This window comes from Sardina pilchardus, chromosome 12 (assembly GCF_963854185.1).
Source record: "Sardina pilchardus chromosome 12, fSarPil1.1, whole genome shotgun sequence".
NCBI lineage: Eukaryota > Metazoa > Chordata > Actinopteri > Clupeiformes > Clupeidae > Sardina > Sardina pilchardus.
In genome coordinates this window covers 15,558,926-15,579,187 of record NC_085005.1, presented here as the reverse complement: position 1 = coordinate 15,579,187, position 20,262 = coordinate 15,558,926, and the positions used below count along the sequence as shown (strand labels likewise).

The window sequence follows — 20,262 nt, the reverse complement described above, 5'->3', positions numbered from 1 at the left end:
ACTGTGGCATTTGAGGCCATGACAGCGCATGATGGTCCAAACCCAGAGAGGAGTTAATGGAAAAATAGTTGGACCAAAAATCACACAAATAAAACATCTTCACTCCGAGGGCCATCAAAGGGAGCTTGGGAGACTGACTGTATCCCCAGAGATCTGTTTCGCGTTTTGTTGCCTTCACTTTAATGACAGCGGGGTCTGTTTCAGCATGTCAGGATTTATGACAAATATCAAACCAGGCACACTATGCTGGTCCAGCATTTTTTTTTTTGAAGATCCCGCATTAATATATGGGTTACAGGCTTTTTATTGGTCTTGCCAGTAAAGGGATGCAAGGGTTCAACTGGACGGTGATAGAAAAAAAAAAAAAAAAAAAAAAAAAAAGAACACGCCTCAATAACAAACCAATTTTCACTCTGTTCTAACTGAGCATGTGGGGAAAGGGAGCTGCAATGTGAGGAGACAGAATTGTGTCCTCGAAATTCCCTGTGAAGGGTTGGGAAGTATGTGCAGGACGGGGTTGGAGGTGGGGGTGAAGAAAGTAGTTCAGCAAGTTTTTTGGTTACGAATGGTCTCTGGTGAATGAATGATCACACAGCCTTTAAATCCGTTGGGACACTGCACACCACTGTCATGTCCCTCCCCCCCACACCCACACCCTCATCGATATGCCTCGGAAGCTGGTTTCCATGTTATTCCGACATGTAGGAAAACCTCCCCCGCCCCATCCCCTCTGTTGCCTTTTTTTGTGTCAAGTAGCTGTAGAAAATGTTATCCTACTTTCCAACGAGGAAATGTTTGTGGATCAGTGGGGTTAATTAATAAAGCAAATACGATGCTGGCAGGTCAGGCGTGTGGGTGATGATGTGTGTTGAAACACTATGCGAGAAGCCTGGGTCAAAGGTCAAAATGGGGTCCACAAGGGAGTTGGAGCGGGAGGGAGGGGGTGTTAACAGACACACAGATATTTTAGGGGGAAGGGGAGGGGGGGACATTCAAGTTGGGGCAAGACCAATTACTGTCAACTGTGTCAATTATTTGCCTGCCTGATCAAAACACGTCAGGGCCAACTACTTACAATTACAGATGTTTTGAAGCAATTACGGAGCAAATGGAGGGTGAGGATGACAGATCTGGAAAAGAAAATCGCGACCAGGGAAACTCTGAGATGTCCAAAAATAGAGGTCCAAATGCCTCTTTCTGAACATGTTGAGAAAGTGTAACGCAGTTTAAAAAAAAAAAAAAAAAAAAAACATCGAAAAATGTGAGGACATTTCCTAAGCTCTGGCTTTCATCATTGAAAAAAAAAGGCACATCTGCTCTAGAATGCAATTAGAGCCCATACAGCTTGTTTAGGATACTTTTGTTCCAGGTTAAACAAAAACCGAAAAGTGGTTTTGCCGGTGTTAGAAGGATACATCATACAGACCCTTTCAATCTGTTCCATAAGAGTTTCAGGTTGAACTGTTCAAAACTAACGCAGATACTAGATACTAACCCAAATAACTCAGACTTTAGTGTAATGCTCTACATAACCTCGACTTTAAAGCTTGCTTTTTGTTGTTATTTGCCACCAAGTAACAATTAGCTCAAGTTGTTTTCTGTCCACAAGAAATGCCTTAGAAACACAAATGTTTGTTTATGCTGCTGAAATGTCTATAGGGTTGTACCATGGCACGGTGCAGGTGATCCTATAGAATCCTACAGGAGCAACTGATAAGATTTAAGCCTCTTACACACATGCAGCCTACTGTATGAATGGCATATGCAAAACGCCTGCACAGCTGCTTGCTGTGGCTAACGCAGCTTGTGTGACTGAACATCAGCAGAGCATTCTTGTATATTTTTCCGAGATCCTCACATCATCCAGAGAAAATAGCTCAACGCCAAAACACTTGTGTGTTAACTCATACTACATACTCAACAGTCTATGTTTGTGCATAGTTGAATGCAAAAGTTTGGGCAACCCGCAGCAATATCCATACATTTGATTTGATCACGTTATTGTAACTTCTTTGGACTTCATCATCTCATGAGGACTTGGGCCAGCTCATGACAACTCTGAAAGCTGATGAATTCTCTGACTCCACTGTCCGATGATCTGAATAAATCATTTGAAGGCTAAAAAACCCCAGCAGTTTTAAAGTTTTTTTAAAAAAGAGATCAATACATTTCCATGTTATTGAGAAATGCTTGCTAACACTGATTGTGAAATTCAAGAGACCTAGAATACTTCCAAACGTAACTCCATGTCGAATGGCCAGGAAGACTCCTCATATAATTCCAAAGGTCTGCAGAAGATTTATCTGACACAGGTGTGATACTGCACCATTCCATTATGCAAAGCTTGCACAGCCTACCTAGAAAACCAATGAGAGAGAAATCTTACAGAAGACCTAATAATACATGCGTTGATCTTCTTATGCAAAGCAACATCTAGATAAACCATGGTTACTCCGGAAATACGTGCTTAGAGCAGATGACGTTAAAATGGTGTTAATAACGGCATAATTAATATATATATATATTTTTTTTTTAAACCCTTTTCCCCTGTTTTTTTTTAGAATTAGGGTTAGTAGTTATGGAGATTGCCTTTTATGCCACAGTATAACACAACATGGCATCATAAGCTCTCATATCATAAACAGTACAGGAGAGTAAACACATGGCTCCTTCCATGCAAGTGTGTGCTACTTCCTCCCCATATTTACTACGAGCAACATTTTGATTAATATAAAACCCCCTTTACAAAGTACCTTAACGACTGGATTATTACGAGTAGAAAGGCAGCAAGTTGAGCAAGTCATTTTTTATGTTTTCTAGTTATACACATTCGTCACAATGACTGACTGTTTGAGATTAGGCTAAATTTATGGTAATGTCTAAGCATTTTGATTCATAAAGTGAATATAACATTCAATAGCGCTAATAAATATTTTGCAGTGTTTTAATTCCAGCTTTACAAAAAGTAAGTCCTTGACCTACCTAATTTTGTTTTCGAGTCTTCCTGCTCTAGTAGCCTTATATGTTTATATGTTTGCACATACTCCATGCTTGCGCGTGTGTGCGTATAGTCCTTTTTTCACAGAGATTCCTCAATAACCCCAAGAAGAGACGCCACCTTCCCTTGTCTAAACAGAGGCAGCTAGTGCATGCATTCAGATAGCCTGCTGTTTTTGTGACACTGCCTGGTGTGTGTGTGTGTGTGTGTGTGTGTGCAGTGAGTATCTGTTGGAGGGACACACAGAGGGCAACGTCCATCAGGGTTCGGGGTCTGGAGGCCACACCTGCCATCTCCACATTCTTGCTGTTGAAATATGGGCGTGTGTGGATTCCAGGCATACAGGCTGGATTTCAACACTGTAGCCAATAGTTACAAGCTGTCCATGAGATGTCTTTATTATCCCCCTGTCCCCCTGCTAGGGCCCAACAGAAGCTCCCCCTAAACCCCAAGACTCAGGTGCATAATTCACCATGTAGAAATGTCTACTGCAAGTGAACCGAGTCAACAATATTTTTTTGTTTGTTTTTAAAAGTCAGCTGTGTACTTGACTTATGTGTCCTTAAAGAACTTCTGGGGAGCTAGACAGTACAATAGGACTGGGTGTGGCAAGAGCACTGCCTGGAAGCAGAACATCCCAAACGAATTGGCCTATTTAGTTCAAATCTAACGTCAGCTAACAACATTTCACACCCAGAGGCGGAGGTTTGTTTTGGCTCACAAACAAGTCTCTGTCGCGAGGAAAGGACGACAGAGACTTGAACACGACGGCGTTCTGTGGCACTCTATAGCTTTCACTGACCCCAGATGGGTCGACCAGGTTTCCAAGCAGCGTGACACCATGGAAACTGGAAACAATCCATCATGGAGAGACTGATGCAGAGACCTCCTAAAGTCCCGGAGTCCAAACAGTCCGGCTGTACCTGCGCGTCACCAGACTGCCGTTGAGGCAAAGCAGGCAGTCCCTTGCAAATACACATCTCTGCTACTTTACAGGCAACGAAACAGACAGCAAAAATACACACGCAAAAAAAACACACACGTGCTAAACCAGCTGCATACAGATGGGCTGACAACGGAAAGATCTTGCATAAACCTAGAGACAAAGAGCGATCAACCACCACCCAATGTTGCATGATGGTGTGATTTCAAATGAAATATTTACAACCCCTATATCTCCCTTGGTCCACAACTAGGTGCAACTCCTGACTGGGACACTAGCCCAGAAATATTGTGGAGGAAAGTAAATGCCTCCTGTGTGAGAAATTTCGACGTTTAAATCTAACTATTATTTTCATAGTTTATAAATCTTTCGATTCCTTTAATCGGTTAGTTCGATAAAATCGATAAAATTGTTGATCAATGTTCCTCAAACTCCAAGATCTGATCATGAAATGCTTTGCTTAGTCCACGTGCCCAATCTATTTAGTTTACGGTCATAGAGAACTAAGCAAACAGAAAATATTAAAGTTTAACAAGCTGTAATTAGTAAATTCTAACAAAATTGACTGAATGATCACCATAATAATTGGTTAACAATAGGTGATCGATTAATTGTTGCAGCCCTTGTTAGATTACCATACAGTATACACACACGCACACTGACAAATTTACAGCTCCGACGGACACAGGCCCGACGGCCAGAAGTGGACACATCCTCCTTTCAATGCAACTGGGTCAACCTCAAGGTCCCCCTCCCCATCCCTACCCCCTTAAGCTGGGCCTCCCGCTTCAACCACTGTGATAAGGTGCATGTCTAGACAGACAGCAGACTCCCCTCAGTAAGCTTGTCCAGGTAGGGCCAGGTCGCTTTGTTTACACACAATATCCAGTTGCAGTTCCTTCTGGCAGTGTTCTCGGAGGTGCAAACGGCTTGGTGGGGCAGGAGCGTTTCTTCCAAAGTTATGTCCTAGTAGGAATGCTAAAGCTAGTCACAGTGTTACTTACTGGTGCCTTATGGTTTCAGATAAAAAACCTGTGCTGCAGAAAGTATGTTTTGCCCATGGTCTCTGGGTTAACTGGATCGATGAACCATGAATCTGCATAACTGACTGAGATGATGAGGAGACAATGATCAGTGGAATCATATTATATTATTGGTTTCTGCTTTGCCCAAATTCAAGAGAGGAGGCGTTCTAGCGATTCTGGAAGACAACCATTTAAAAAAAAGAGAGAAAAGATTTCCACTGAGGTGAAAGACGGTAGGAGAAAAGCAGGACAAATGTGTGTTTGAGTGTGTACTGTAGGTGTGTGTGTGCGTAAGAGAGACACAGAGGAGGGAGGGATAGAAAGAGTGAGTGAGTGGGTGGAAAATTCCTACCTGCAGTTCACCAAGTGCACGAAACAGGCAATCAGTAAAAAAGGGAAAAAATATCTAAAAAAAATAACATTTACCTCAAACTTGTCTGACTGGGATTTATCAAGTGAGGCTCACAAAATTATAAAGAACATATGAAAAGTAACATACACCCACAGTCTGGTCTCTCTCAGTGATCCGTTGCTAAGCTAATCTATAGTCAACAACACCACAGTGTGCTACGCTACGCTTAAAGCTCCAGCTATCAAGCCGTGCATCCATAATAATCCTGTCGGATCGTGTGTTTCAGAGCAAAACTTTTTACAGTACTGTGAGTGCGGAACTGCAGGTTCTTCGGCTGTCTCTAAGAGAGGACCTCCTTCCTGAGGTGACCCAGTCTCCCTTGGTGTCTGCAGGCAGCTCCAGGGTGAAGGTAGAGTGGAGGTGGAGGTGGAGGCACCAAACACCCCTCCTGAACTGTGGCTTCACTAACAGCATGCACAAGATAAGAGCGGCTGAGCGTGAGAGAGGATGAGGGGATAGAGAGAGAATATGAGCATACTTGTGAGTGTGTGTGTGTGTGTGTGTGTGTGTGTGTGTGTGTGTGTAAGAGAGAGAGAGATGGAGAGTGTGAGAGAGAGAGAGAGATCTCAAATCAGACACAAACACCCCCCACCCCTAAGCTAATTTGAGAGTTATGACAGTATTTGGGGCAGACGGACGCTTTGATCCCAGTTTACGGGGCACTGCGTGAGCTTTGATCTGCGGTGGGCACCTTTATGGGCTGTGCCTTCTGCTTGGGGGCCGTACTGTACTGTACGATACCATACCGGGGCCAGAGAGCTGTGCCGTTGCTGGAACCCAGGTTCTATGACCGCTGGGCAAACTTCTTCAAACACCCCGCTCCCACACACACACACACTCCCACCCAGCCTCATGGTACTGATCAGTCCACTGCGTGTGTGTGTGCCTGTGTGTGTGTGCGACTGTGCGTGTAAGTAAGTAACGCTATACAGACACACGTCTGCCTTCAGTGAACCTTAATTTCAAGGCAGCAGGACAGAGGACTAAAAAGAAAACATGAGGAATTGGAATTGCATGGTGTACGGATTGTGGGACCATGTTGATGCTGCCTGATGACCCTGGCAAAAGGCTCATAATCAGGGACCTGAGGGATGGAATGCTTTTGCAGTAAATAAATCCCTGTTACCACACAACAGAGTGGCAGATGCTGTGACTTTGTCCACCACGCTTCCTATTCTAAAGTTGCTCCTGATAGAAATCGACGTGCACACACACACACACACACACACACACACACACAGGGAACAAACTGAAAAGTGAAAACCCAAAATGAAAAGACAGACTGAGTGACTATGACCTCCGGGGTCCAGTAGTATGTTTCTGTACATGTCCATTACAGATGACTTACTGTGATTACCCTGACAGAGCTGGCAGTGATTTATTTCGCAAGGTCATGCTGGGCCACTGCACTTCTGATATTCTTGCTTCCAAAAAGGGCCTACAAATCATTAAACTGGAGATTCAACAGCAGTTTCGACTCTACATGCCACAGCAGACATGGACAACCAGTTGTTATTGTAGATAATGCGCAAAGCCTTCTCAAACTGACACCCTGAAATCGATAGCGCCTAGATCATTTTCAGACAGCCTTGCTGGTCGGGGCATGCAGCTGTCAAGACAAACCAACCTTCTATATTTATTTAATATTTGCTTAGTAAGGCTTCCGCTGTGAAACCTCAAATCCGTGGCTCTAACAAACAGAATTAGCTAGAACAAAATCACTTTCTTGGCAAGAGAACGTTTGCATGACCATTCAACGTCCATGAGTGTCCCGGTGATCAAATACACAAGCACTAGACAAAGTCGAGGTCTGACACTCACAGACAGATGGTCCAAGGTACTTGTCTTACTTGGCTCCATGGTAACATGACGGTACTCGCATTTGGATTCGGATGATTGCATTATGCAACAAATCAGAGTCAACAGCAGCACTCCTCAACACTTGCTATTCTAAACACGGGGCAACAACTCCCAACGTGTTAGTTCAAACCAAACTACAAACGAGACACGTTTGTGTGTGCCTCTGCATGAGCGTTTGTGTATTTGCATGTGCGTGTGTATGTGTGTGTGTGTGTGTGTGTGTGTGCATGTGTATGTGTGTGTGGGTGTGTGTGTGTGTGTGTGTGTCGGAGATGAAAAAAACAGGAATGTGGCATGAAGCAAAAGAGAAGACGGGTGAATGGAATGTGAGGACAGAGGTCAAGAACGCCTCGTGACCTGTGCAGGGCTCCCATCATCCCCCTCTGTCAGTACGGCTCATAGTTGCCCTTTCAGCCACAGCAGCAGCAGCAGCAGCAGCAGTAGCAGCTACAGGTAGGCAGGCAGGGAGGCTGACTGACTGACTGACTGGCTGACTGACTGGCTGACTGGCTGACTGACTGGCTGACTGTAGGCCATAGAGCTTGGCCTGAAATGTCTCTGTGTAGTGCCTCGGCACGTCCGGTCCTCTGCCACTTATATGTCAATGAAGAGAGAAGCTCTGATCAACGAACGAGGCACTTGGAGTAAATGAATTTCCCTGAACAAGAACCTTTGCGATTACCGTGCCGTTAGTGGTAAAGAACTTGACGCGACCAGGGTAGGATTCAAGGTCGACGTCGCCGACGCTTCTAGAACATTCTTTGTGCAAGCAGGGTTCTGTTTCGTCGGCCACAGGAGCTTGAAAAGCCATTTGAGACCCCCCTGCCAAACAGCTGACTGCTCAAGGACACTGATTCAAATCTCCAACTGTTCCTTCGCTCAAACTATTTATGCGTATACATATAAAAGAAACATAAAAATCACGGTGATGGATAATCTTACCAGTCAGACATTGACTACTTCTAATGCATTTCCCAGCCCCTAAAGGAAAGTCCTTTGGACAAAAAAACATTATACCGGTTTGTCTTTTAAGCCAAAGCAAGGCCACTATCTTTCATCTCAAAACGTAAACACATATACCACAAATTGCCCGTGTTTTAACTTGCAAGTGTCTCAATTACAGGGAAACAGGGAGACGGAACACCTCAAAGTTGGCAAAAGCCTTGTGCAAATGTCCTTTGAGCCACATGTACTGTACTTGTGCCACTTTTTGGGTGCCTTCACAAAGCACCACAGTGCACAGGGCTAAGGGCACTCTCTGGTCTGGCCTGCCTCTCGATCTGAGAGCAACACATAGTAGTCTTTAAGGGGCCTCCAGTCCGAGCATCAGGAAAGATCCATTTCTCGCCCCCACCTGAGGCCATATCTCTCCGTCTCCAGTCACTGCGGCTTTCCTGTCACCTCTGGGGCCCCGGGACGCATGGCACCGACGTACCGAAGCGCCGAGGGTAACGAAACGCGAGCGGTAATTCAAACCTGTCATCGCTGCACAAGAGCGACCTGTTTGGTAAACAGAGCCAGTTCAACACAGGAGGCACACAGCGAGGGCCACATCTGTACCTCATTGCCGAGAAGGGGAGGGGAGGGGGGGGGGGGACGTGGAGATGAAGAGTGGTGGTGAGGGTGGGGGTTTTGGGGAGCAAGACACGGATGGCAGCAAATGCACCCAAATGGTTGCAATGCTATCCTCATCGAACATGACCACCCATTGGGAAAACGCAACTTGATGGGGTCCTCTGTACACACTCGATGTGGAGGTATAAATCTAATCTGCCAAAGCCACCCACAAAGATAGAGAACATCACTGTAATGAGAGGAAAAGTGGGGGTTGGGGGAATGGGGATGGTGGTAGTGGTTCTAATTCGATTGGGGAGGAAAATTTCCATGCATTTGGCCGAGCTAAAATATAGTCTTACATGAGCATGAAACCTCCAACTACTGGCTACCACCACGAGGCAACTGACCTAAGTAAATAATTACACCCTGGTCTAGTTTTTTTTCCGCTGTCAAATATAGGACTGCTCGACTAAAAAAAAAAAGCATTTAAGTCCCCCTGCTTTTCAAACTGAACTAGAATTTGAGAGGATAGAGGGGAGGGCTGCTGCTAAAATTGGCAACAGTTACTCAAAAAAACAAAAACAAATGTTTGCTGACTAATGAGTTCAATATTTTGCCACCACAGGCTGAGAAGCGAGCCATATGTGCATGTGTCTGTGGATTGCAGATCAGGGACAGACTAGAAGTGCCTCCAAACACCACAGCTGTTAAGATAGAAAATAGATCTCATACTGGAACATTGAAGTTTACCAATATGAGTTTGGTTATACTCAACAGCCTGATACACTCACTTTTAGAGAAGATCGTGTGTGTGTGTGTGTGTGTGTGTGTGTGTGTTCTGAGTGTTGGACAAAAAGAAAGGCTGATCACCAAACCCTCAGCAGATCTAGAGACCCTCTCAGCTGATGACTTGAGGTACTCCACTGGGACAACAGACTTGTGATCTCTCTACTTGCTGTCAGTCAATGTCAATTTGGCTAATGGCTGACTTTAACCGCGTACACAGTCATACACAGGAGGTCTTCAGCATTATCTCTTCCAAAGCAATACACCTTTACTGATGCATGTGGAAACAAATAAAACAGCAAAAATTAAATGCTAGAGATTTTTTTTTATTTATTCCTCCAACTAGAGAAAAAAATAAAAATAAAATACTGTGAAGTCTGAATGTTTGGACAGCACAGAAAGCGTATGTGTGCGCTAGCGCTTGTATGGTTGTGTGTGAGTGCATTCTGAGTGTGAGTGTGTGTTCTGAATGTGAGTGTGTGTTCTGAACGTGTGTGTGTGTGTGTGTGTGTGTGTGTGTGTGTGTGTGTGTGGTATAGCCTACCTGAGAGCGGCCATATTGGGCTGGTTCTGGAAATGCTCCCTCCAGCGTTGCTGCATGCAGTAGGCTGCCGAGCCCTGGATGCAGCAGGCACCCCCATGCAGGCCGGCCGCCGCCGGATGGTTCTGGAAGAGGTGGCACTCCTGCTGGCTCCCATGGCAACAGAGTGCAGGCGGATGGTAAGGGCAGCGGAGGCAGCACGGCGGTGGCGGCGGAGGCGGAGGCGGAGGAGTGGTCAGCGTTGGCGAGAGGAGCCTCTGCGCTGCAGAGGATGCGGAGGAAGAGGAGGAGGTGGAGGAGGAAGGTGGCCGGAGAGAGCCGTTGGGTTTAGCGACGCTGCCGTTCGGGCTGGTGGCGCCGCCGGCGAGCTGCCGGGGGTCTTTGGGTGGAGCAGTGGGTGCTGGCGCTGTCACAGGGGGGTCCCGCTCCTCCTCCTCCTCCTCCTCGCCATCTGCACCCTGGGCAGAGGGGATGGCATCTTGGCTGGCGGAGCCTCCACTGGAAGCTGATCTGGCGGCGGTGGCGGTGGGCGCATTACTGGCGCTGGTTGATGGGGGGCTGCTGCTGCTGCTGTTGCTGAGGGGCTGGAGGTCGCTGGTCCCTTCACTCAGGGCCATGGTCCCCTCCCCAAAAGCTTTCTGCTGATCTCACCACTCTTCTGAGACAGAGAAGGAGAGAGAGAGAGAAAGAGAAAGAGAGAGAGAGAGAATTTAATCAACATTCCATATAATTTCATCAGAATCACTGCTAGTCTCTTTTAGTTTGAATGAGTCTTAAGTCAACCATGGAAGCAAAGGCAACCTTGTAACAAGTAATTTGCTCTGGAGACTGCTGCAAGAGAGCAGTCATCCCACCTGGCAAGGTCATGGTTGACTCACCATGGGTCTGCACGCACTAGCAATAGTCATAGATGTCCCACACGGGACTACTGTTGGTTAGCTCCATCTGTGCAAGATGACTGGACCCTCCTGAGTGAGACCAGACACAGACACTGTGCTTAAACTGGATGTCAAAACAAGTAAGAAAGCAGCCATGGGTCTTCTTTAAAACATTCTCTTCTTCTTCCATTCCATTAGAGTTAGGCATTTCAGAGAAGCGTCAAGAATGGCCCAGAATGGCCAAAGCCAGCTCTACAGTAAAGAGTGCTCTTAAAACACAAACAGTCTAAAGCGCCATCAACATGTAACTTCATCCTGTACATTTGGCCAATTCAAACACATGACACAGTCACACAGATGAAGGAAACATAAGTTGCAGCGCACCCACGTCGGGTCCTGACCTCCTCGGCCTACACTGTGCTTGTGCGAGAGAGAGAGAGAGAGAGAGAGAGAGAGAGAGAGAGAGAGAGAGAGAGAGAGAGAGAGAGAGAGAGAGAGAGAGAGAGAGAGAGAGAGAGAGAGAGAGAGAGAGAGAGAGAGAGAGAGAGAGAGAGAGAGAGAGAGATCTCAACGAACAGACAAGAACCATACAGGCAGGTGAGTCACAAGGGCCGAAACATTACAGTGCTCCATCAACAGGCGGAGCCCAGGTCCTGTGGGTAAAGGTACGCAGACGGTGGCTGCGTTACCAGCCGGGTCCTGAGATTGAACAGAGGTCTGTAGGTTCGCCCGGAGCACCGGAGGGGTTTGAGCCCTCAGCTGGATCCGATTACAGCCGATGGATGGGGGCTGTGTCATATCAAATAGAAACACTCGAAAGAGAGAAGTGATCGTCTCGGGGCCGGTGTCGTGATACGCTCTGCGTGCACTTCAAAAAGTCCCGGCGAAGCGCACTTCACAGGTTAATGCATGGTTGTAATGTTGGCACAGAGTCTGACTGCCGTACCCTTATGTAAAAGACAATAATCAAAACCAGAGTTAAAATTACCTTCCTTGAGTTATAACCTGAAGAAGGTCTTTGACAGAGGCAAGGTGTATACACAGTGATATCATATTTATGCAAACCAAAATCTTCCATGAGTGGCAATAAACCAAAATATAGCCTATTTATGAGATGCTTTTCGGGGAGATCTTGACAGGACTGTACACACTCTCAAACTCCTATTTAAACCACTTGTAAAAAGCCGAGGACCATCTTTCACACAACTGGCTTGTTGCTGGCAAGTTACTGTCCCAAATAAGCAACAGGCCAGTGAAAGAGACAAGTGTTTCTTTGGGGGCAAACAGCTCGCAAACAGCTTTTCCACACAGGGCCACCTCTTGCGTGTGTGGAGCGCGTGTGCATAGCGCTAAACACTCTGAAATATCTCGCCCACACCAACAGAACTGGTGGTGTTCACGTTTTGACCCGCATCCATTAAAAAAAAAAAAAAAGTATCAAATAGAAAGCCCCTTTCTGCATGGGCGAACCCGGCAGGGGGAACGGAGGGAAAATTACAAGGGCGACGCCAGCGTGAATGTGACCAATGTGCTCAGTGATGGTGCTGTGTCTGCACACAGGGGAAGGGGAGAAACCTGAGAATGACAGCCGTTAAAGCGCCCCCAGTTGGAGGAGAGGAGGGAAGAGACAGTAGAGAAAGGGAGAGAGAGAGAGAATGAGAAAGAAAGAGAGAGAGGAAGGGAGAGAGTGAGAGAGAGAGAGAGAGAGAGAGAGAGACAGACAATGATGATGTCTCACTTGGCGGGGGTCGGCTCGGACAGCAGGGTGTTTGAAAACAAGCAGATGGTTTCCCCCAAAAAAGAGAAAAATTCCCAGACAGGGTTTACCAGGAGAGTAAACAGAGGACTAAATAACTTTGCTGACCCTCATTCAAAATGTCATTTTCAGTGATCCTTGATAACCCTAATATATGGGTGAGGAATTATGTGACTTACCAAGCAATACACTCTGAAGGCCTATGCTTTTCATATTCCCCAGCTTAGTGAGTTTGTTTGTCGTGAATAAAAATTAGGACATTTCCTCAATAAGGCACACATCTTTTGTTTGTGGGTCTTAATTGACTTCGACAATCCCTTTAGTCAGCCACCTTGTAACCAAAACTTTGTTTTTTAATGCTTACACAACAACAACAACATACGCGAGAAAAACATTTCAAGTGGGGAGACCTCAACTGTACTCGACAAAATCATGTTGCTCAACTGGAAACATCTGCCAGAAAAACCCACAACACACACACACACACACACACCCCTGCTGCTGGAGGAATTCAGCAGGAGCCTGAGTGTCCCAATGCAGGACGTTGACAAGCAGGTGAGACATCCACAGCAGTCTACACGAACAACACAGAAAGGTCTGTGCAGCCCGGGCAGGGAATGGCAATGACGACCAGGCCGCATTTTCGGAAGGGCTGGATTCTGCGGAGCGGTTTGGAAGAGCGCTCACTCCCTTTTCGGCAAAATTCTCCCTCCTCGGAATGAGACTGGAAGTCTTCGGCGACTACCATATACTGCTGCACGCTGCAAGAGATACAGTTACAGAGCTGCCCAGCCCTTTAATTAAGGCTAGTAGATGGCAATTACAAAAAGAAAAAGTCAGAATACTAACTGCCTTTCAGGGAACTGGAAAAAAAAGAAGAGATAGCCTATTTCGGTAAACATGAGGCGGTATTGACATTGTGGCCTTAATTCAGAGACATCTCAACAGAACTTTCTCCTGGGTTTCCCTATTCAAGTGGCAAACCTCTCTAAAGCCATTTGAGGTCAATTTATTCTCCCTAAGCCAAACAGCGCATCAAAGCTGTTCTGCCATTCCCTCCAAGCTCTCACCTTGCACCCACCTCAACCTAAAACTCTTGTGTCATAATATCCAGAAGAACACCAGAGGCAGTCAGGAAATATTTAGGTGATGTCAGGAGAACGTACCTCCGAGCTGTCTTGTTTAGAACATCAAAGTACACCCAGTTGACATGAAATTTGATTTATTGTTGGCAACGTTTGAACGTTAGTCATTTTAATGAACTATTTTGAAAGAAGATTCCAAGTGTACAGAGCTACTGTGTGACACTGCGTTGATTTATTTTAGTAGTGACAAGATGTTAAAGTTGTTTGGTCATTTTGGTTAAAAAAAAAAAAAAAAAAAAAAAGGCCATTCCTAAAGGGTGTCCGGGATACCAAACTGCGAATGCATACATGCTGCTCAATGCAAATATCAGCTTTGACAGATACAATACAGACGCGAATTTGATTTGTTTGAGAAGTTTTCTATCCAGCATAGTCAGGGCAAGGCTCGGTACACTGTAGGCTAAACTGATAAAAAGATATTCCTTTTAATGCATGTCAGTGCTGTCCTCTTGATCAATCGTAATCTAGCAAATTCAACCGTCTATTTACTCAGCTATCCGAAGAGCTTTTTTCTAAATCCAGATTCAGTGACATCTAAAATAGCACACATACCGATACATCAACAGCATATCGATGAAAACAAATCGTTTAGTGAAAACCTCGTCGTTATTTGAGCACAACCAACTTCATTTTACATTCGCATCTGCATAATATTTTCATCTCGGGCCATTGACATAGCCAACACTGCTAACGTAACATTTCCCGGAAAAAAAACATACAAAGGTTTGTCAACTCGCTACCTTGTGTATCGCGTCTCCCACGTCAAAGTCTTCCGTGTTTTCAAGTAGCCTATCCTCCTACCGCTGCTTTGCAGCCGCTTTTCTTGGATCAAAAATCCGTTGATGCTCAATCAATTCCCAAACGAAGCAACAAGTCGCGGCGAGACGGCTTCTGTCTGATATATGAAAGCCTACAGCCAGAGGGACAAACACATGCAGTCGGCTTGGGAAAGACTAGGCAGTGGGCTGGAGCTCCTCGCCAGCGCTCTGATAGGGCGCCTGTGATCACTCAGGACATTAACCCGCTCGCCGCAGCACAAAAGCAAACGAGTGACAGAATTTCCTCTGGCAGTGCGCTAACACTAAGGCCAGGGCGATTATAAAAACTGCAAGTGACCTCATCTCGTGAACACTCCGACAGTTTTGTGGACTTTTGGGGTGCTGATGACAAATGCGAACGACTTTATTAAATGCAATAATATATGGGCAGTGGAGTGGGCACGTCATGTTCAAGTGTTGTCTTGGGGTATAGGCTTATTTTTACACGTTATAATAAGGTAACATGCATTTCAAAATAAACACATTCCCTATGGATAGGAAACAAGTAATCTATTTTTTCTTACTTTACCAACAGTCATGATGTGACCAGCGTCAAAGTAAGCCTGGCGTAGCCTACTAATTAATAGCTATAGGCATTGGCTTTCTTTGGTCTACTAGACCTTGGTCTATTTTGTACAGCCTCGACACTGACAAAGTTGCCGTAAATAACTCGTAGGCTAAATGTTGTTTTAAGGCTAAAAATGTTTTGAGTGTAGTTATTTTCATTTTTGCAACACTCAAAAAACGAAACATCTTTTCCAGATTGTGAATTGGAATTGGAAAACAAGCCCTTCCGGCCACATCCTTGGGAAACTCTCTGGACGAATTCTCCACAGCGCATTCCGCTCAGCGGGAGCGAGCCGGGTCGCACAGCATCATGGAAAGGCAGAGGGAGAGGCTGTACCTGGCTTTCATTTCGCCTGTCTGTTATCGTCAGCGCACAGTTCATATAGCAGAGCCATAATGCGCAATAAGGCTTTTTAGCCCGGGGGGACAAGCCCAGCCGCATTCTCTGATGATTGTACTCAGAAAAAGCACGCAAATGGCTCCACAGGGCTAGTGGGCCTCTCCACTATATAAAAAGAACTGGTGCTGTGATGTATAGTCGTGAGCTAGAAAGATGCACACAACTTTTAAAAAAAAAAAAAAAATATTGAAGATATTCTATTTAGTTTAAACATGACCACATACCATTAATTGACAGCATAACAAATACACAATGACATAAGATAGAGGCATCATTTCAAACTGATAGATTATTTTAACCTGTCCTCACTAGAGAAATCATCAATTGAAAAGAAGTAGGAAAGAAAAAAACTTAAAAGATGATTTGAAAGATACCATCTCAAGTGCCCAGATTTGAGCCTATTCCAAATTCTATAACGGGCTTCAACAGATCAGATTGAGGAACAGAATATGAGATAGAGACGTGAGATCCACCATAATATGATCATACAACAGCCCCTGAGACATCAGTACACACACAGACACAAGCTCTGTGTTAAGCCCCGGCCGACTGTAAGCTTGCCACCCTCCCGCTCCGGCTACAGGATGACTCCAGGCGGCCAGGACGCAGGCCAGCACATCAAAGAGCAAAAGTTCCTGGACACGGTTCTAATCAAAGCACACTGCGCCCATCACTGATCACCCCCAGTTCATCAAACCGACAGGGTCGGCCAACAACATTACAGGGCCGAGCGCGTGTGGGGAGTGGAGGAGCGGTGTGCGAACAGAGACAAAAGGTGAGGACGTGTCTGTCAACTTCATTTTCTTTTACTTTCTTTGCTGTCACTTCGTTTTCTTTTTCTTTTCTTTTTTTGGGGTTCCGAGACTTGGAATACATTAAATGTACAGCTTTGAAAGCTGGCCTGCCTGACATATCCAATGGCCTCTGAATGTCAGCACGAGAACTCTCAGCCCTGCAGCACCAAACTCTTAACAGCTGCAGAAAACAAAACCGAGGCTCTCGCAAAAACAACGGTTTAATCTTACCATAAAAGACATCATCAGGCTATCTGCTGACGCCAAAATGTAAGTTGTTTCCTGTAAGCTATGGCAGGCCGGGGTAAAACATTTATGCTTGAGCAAAATGCAGCACAAAAGCTGGAGGTAGTGAGCCAAAAGCCTCTCCCTCTTATGCATTCCAAGGACATAAAACATCAAACAGCAGAGAGAGAGAGAGAGAGAGACTAAGAAGCAGAGAGAAAACATTCATACAGATTTTTTATAATCATGAACTTGAATACGATCCAACTTGATTTGATTTGAGAGTACATTTATGATGACCTAATGGGCTATGCCAATGCTGAGGTCTGAGAGGAAGGATCAGGTAATCTTATAACCCCAAGAGTACACTGAGGCAGCCCAGCATTGAGCAGGTTGATGGTTGACAAAATGTCAGTATGAGTGTGTGTGTGTGTGTGTGTGTGCGTGCAAGAGAGAGAGAGAGAGAGAGAGAGAGAGAGAGAGAGAGTGGGAGAGAGTGTGTGTGTGTGTGTGTGTGTGAGTGTAATTGTGAGAGTGAGAGAGAGAGGGGGGGCAACAGGGTCGGTTGGGATAAGGGTGTAGGGGGAGTACACCTCCATGCAGCATTGTTCGGATAACTGTCCAGCTTCTGTGCGTCTGCGTTTTCGGAAACGGTGGGAAACCGAATCCCATTGACGCCTCTCTGGGGTGAGGACTGACATCTCCCAGCTGATCAGAGTTCCTCTCAAATCCACCCCCGACTCGCTCCCCACTAAAGGCTCACTAGGAATGCCCCATGCTTAGTAGGGCCAGCTTCAGGGCCAGCTTCAGCTCCAGCTCCTTACAAAACTGAGTTAGAGTGCAGACGTTTGGATGACTGGCTCCAAAACTTGCTTGCTATTTCTCTCACAGAGAGACCACGGCGAAGTTATACACTGACGTCATACCAAGTTAAGGTGCAAGAATTAGAAACTCTACTTATCAATTCAAATCAAGAGTAAAGCATATTTGTTTTTTCAAACAAGATCTTATCTCCAAAAAGTATGTGACAGACACGGCCCATTTGGAGATTTGGAAAGAGATCACTATGCAGCTGCATGCTCACCGCACAAAGGCGCACATTTTGAATGGCCGTCGAGCCAAGCGTTCACGCCCTCACGATAGAGTGCTCTCCACGACCAATCTAAAGATACATCACGCAGGGGTCGTGTGCTGGATCGATTTCTGCACTTAAAATAATTTAAGGATGAAATAGCAAGCACAGGTGCAGGGCGAAAGTCATGCTGGCACATTGGAATACTACCATATGCTGAGGCCACATGACGTGTATGGTTTCCATCATATTCCAGAGACAAGAATTTAGACCCATTAAAAATCCTGGCTTTAAATAAAAACAGTATGAGTGTGCTGGTCGAGGGGCGGCGTACTTCAATCCTGCTTCAAACCTGGGCTGATACTGTGAATCAGTCAGACAGATTTACTTCCAGACGTCGTCAGACTCAGAAGAGGGCCGAGTTTGCCATTTTTCAAAGATCTAAATCTGGACTACGAGACAGAGACGCAAGCCGAGTAATAGACTTAAGCAAGTAACTAATCGAAAAGGATGGCGTCTGTATTCTGAAAATGTTTGTACTTCTGTCAATTTCTAACCAGAATTGATTAATTGAGACTGTTTAAAAAGTACACAGCAACTGTTGCATGAGACCTTATGAAAACCCCCTTATAGGTTATCTTTATGGCAGGACAAACTTGAAACAGTTCACAGTTTACAGTTAACAGTTGTGAAAAAAGGGGGGGGGGGGGGGGGGGGGGGGTTGTCTCTCCATATGGTTATTTGCACAAGGGGAAGAAAGCTACTTTGAGTCTCTGTCCCAGCATGACTGGTTTTCAATTCAACATTCAGTAAACACAGGTCCTTATTAAATGGTGCGACACAAGACGAAAGGGGAGTACTTTTCAGGGTTTAGTCTAAGAGGCTCTGTTTGGGATCCCTTCACAACAAAGGCTGGATTCATCCTCTAATGACGGTTGTTTTTTTTTTCGAAAGAGGTTTCATGTGGTAACAGGACAAAGGGGTGACGCTGCTCGGAATAATACTTGTGCTTTTGTTATCCCCCTCAAATATCTGACACAAAGCTCATTCTTTTCACTTATTCATCGAGTTTCCCACCCAAACACCTCTTCCTACCTTCCAGCATGTTCTTGCAGTTTTCTTTAATGATGTGCCATTGAGCCATTAAATACTTATTAGTAATACCATTAAATACAGTTTTCATTACCTGATCTTCCAGAACTATCTCAGCACATCCGTTTACATATTCTCGTCTTCATGCTTTGTGGTGCTCACTTTTACTTTAAAGACTAAGACCTGCAGAAGGTCTTGGGGAAGTGAAGGCATTCCATGGTCCTCAGAAACGTACAAAATGAGCAAAATTGTTTGGAGGTCAGCGTCGGTCACCACTCAAAGAATCTTGGGGTCTTCCTCTTGGATGCTAATGAGGGTTGTAGACATACACTGGTGAATTGGGGAAGAGGGGCGGTGGAGGGGTAGGAGGGGACAGCTTAAGGTCCCTCTTTGACGCCCAAATTTAGCGTTTGTTCAGCAGATCGGAAAGGGCTTTGAGGAGCTGCCCAAACACAGTGCTGGCTGCCCAGAGTCAATCTTATCCCTGCCCAGGGTTCTCAACAAACACTCGGAGGCTGGGAATCTCAGACTCTTCCCGTCTGGGAGGGGGGTGGATGGGTGGGTATGGTGGGGGCTTTTGATTTTCTGGACAGGGGATTGTCTGTCACCCTCCAAACTTCAGAGATTCTGCCTCTGCCTTTTGGAGTGAGGATGTCAAATTTCCCCATGCGCTCTCAGACTCCCAAGTGTGAATCAGATAGACAGAGGAGCCGGCAGAGACAGACATTTGCCTCCTGGTTTCTGATCCAGAAATTGTATGGGTAAGGACACACATGCCCTGGTCCTGTTTAGTGTCTCAACTATTGTCGTTGAGAGGTATGTATCTGTTGTGAATGGACTATTCTAGAGAATCAGATGAAAAGCAGTGACTGTGGATGAGGTGGCTTTTTCATGTCTTTATGAGTTCCCTTCAAATGTTCCTCAAAATTTAACATAGAATTCAATATTTCTATTAACTGTTCCTCAAAAAATGTAGCATAGCAAAGCATGAAATGACAGAGCCACTACGTCCAAAGCGACATTTTCTGATTTCCTTTTAACTAAACTCAACTAGGCTGAGAGAGAGGGTGAGAAATATAATGAATGTAAAACGAGTGGAAATTGAGTGAAGAGGAGATTTCAGGACTCGGTGAGCAGGTGAAAAAGAAGAAACAGAGGAGGAAGAAAAAGAGAGAGAGAGGAAGGGAAAGACAGAGAGAGAGAGAGAGAAGGAGACAGAGAGGGAGGAAGGCAGAGAAGAGTGAGAGAGAGGAGGAGGGAGAGAGAGAAAGAGGAGAAAGATAGAGAGAAAGAGAGAGCGAGAGAGAAAGAGAGAGCAAGAGAGAGAGAAAGAGAGAGAAAGAGAGAGAAAGAGAGAGAAAGAGAGAGAAAGAGAGAGAGAGAGAGAGAAAGA

General features: G+C 45.4%; 1 protein-coding gene across 5 annotated transcripts in view; it reads right to left on the bottom strand.

The window, feature by feature from the left end:
* The window catches only part of disp1 (dispatched homolog 1 (Drosophila)), a 62,723-nt gene that overhangs the window by 8,334 nt on the left and 34,127 nt on the right, over window positions 1-20,262 (bottom strand). For 2 of the 5 annotated variants that reach the window (XM_062550635.1, XM_062550637.1), the window contains one exon: window positions 10,126-10,780. In XM_062550635.1, the coding sequence (XP_062406619.1) occupies window positions 10,126-10,739 (614 nt within the window). In that variant the 5' untranslated portion in view covers window positions 10,740-10,780. Of the gene's footprint in view, window positions 1-2,221; window positions 2,338-10,125; window positions 10,781-14,641; window positions 14,836-20,262 lie in introns of those variants that run through there. The other 3 variants (XM_062550636.1, XM_062550638.1, XM_062550639.1) reach the window with 3 other exon arrangements.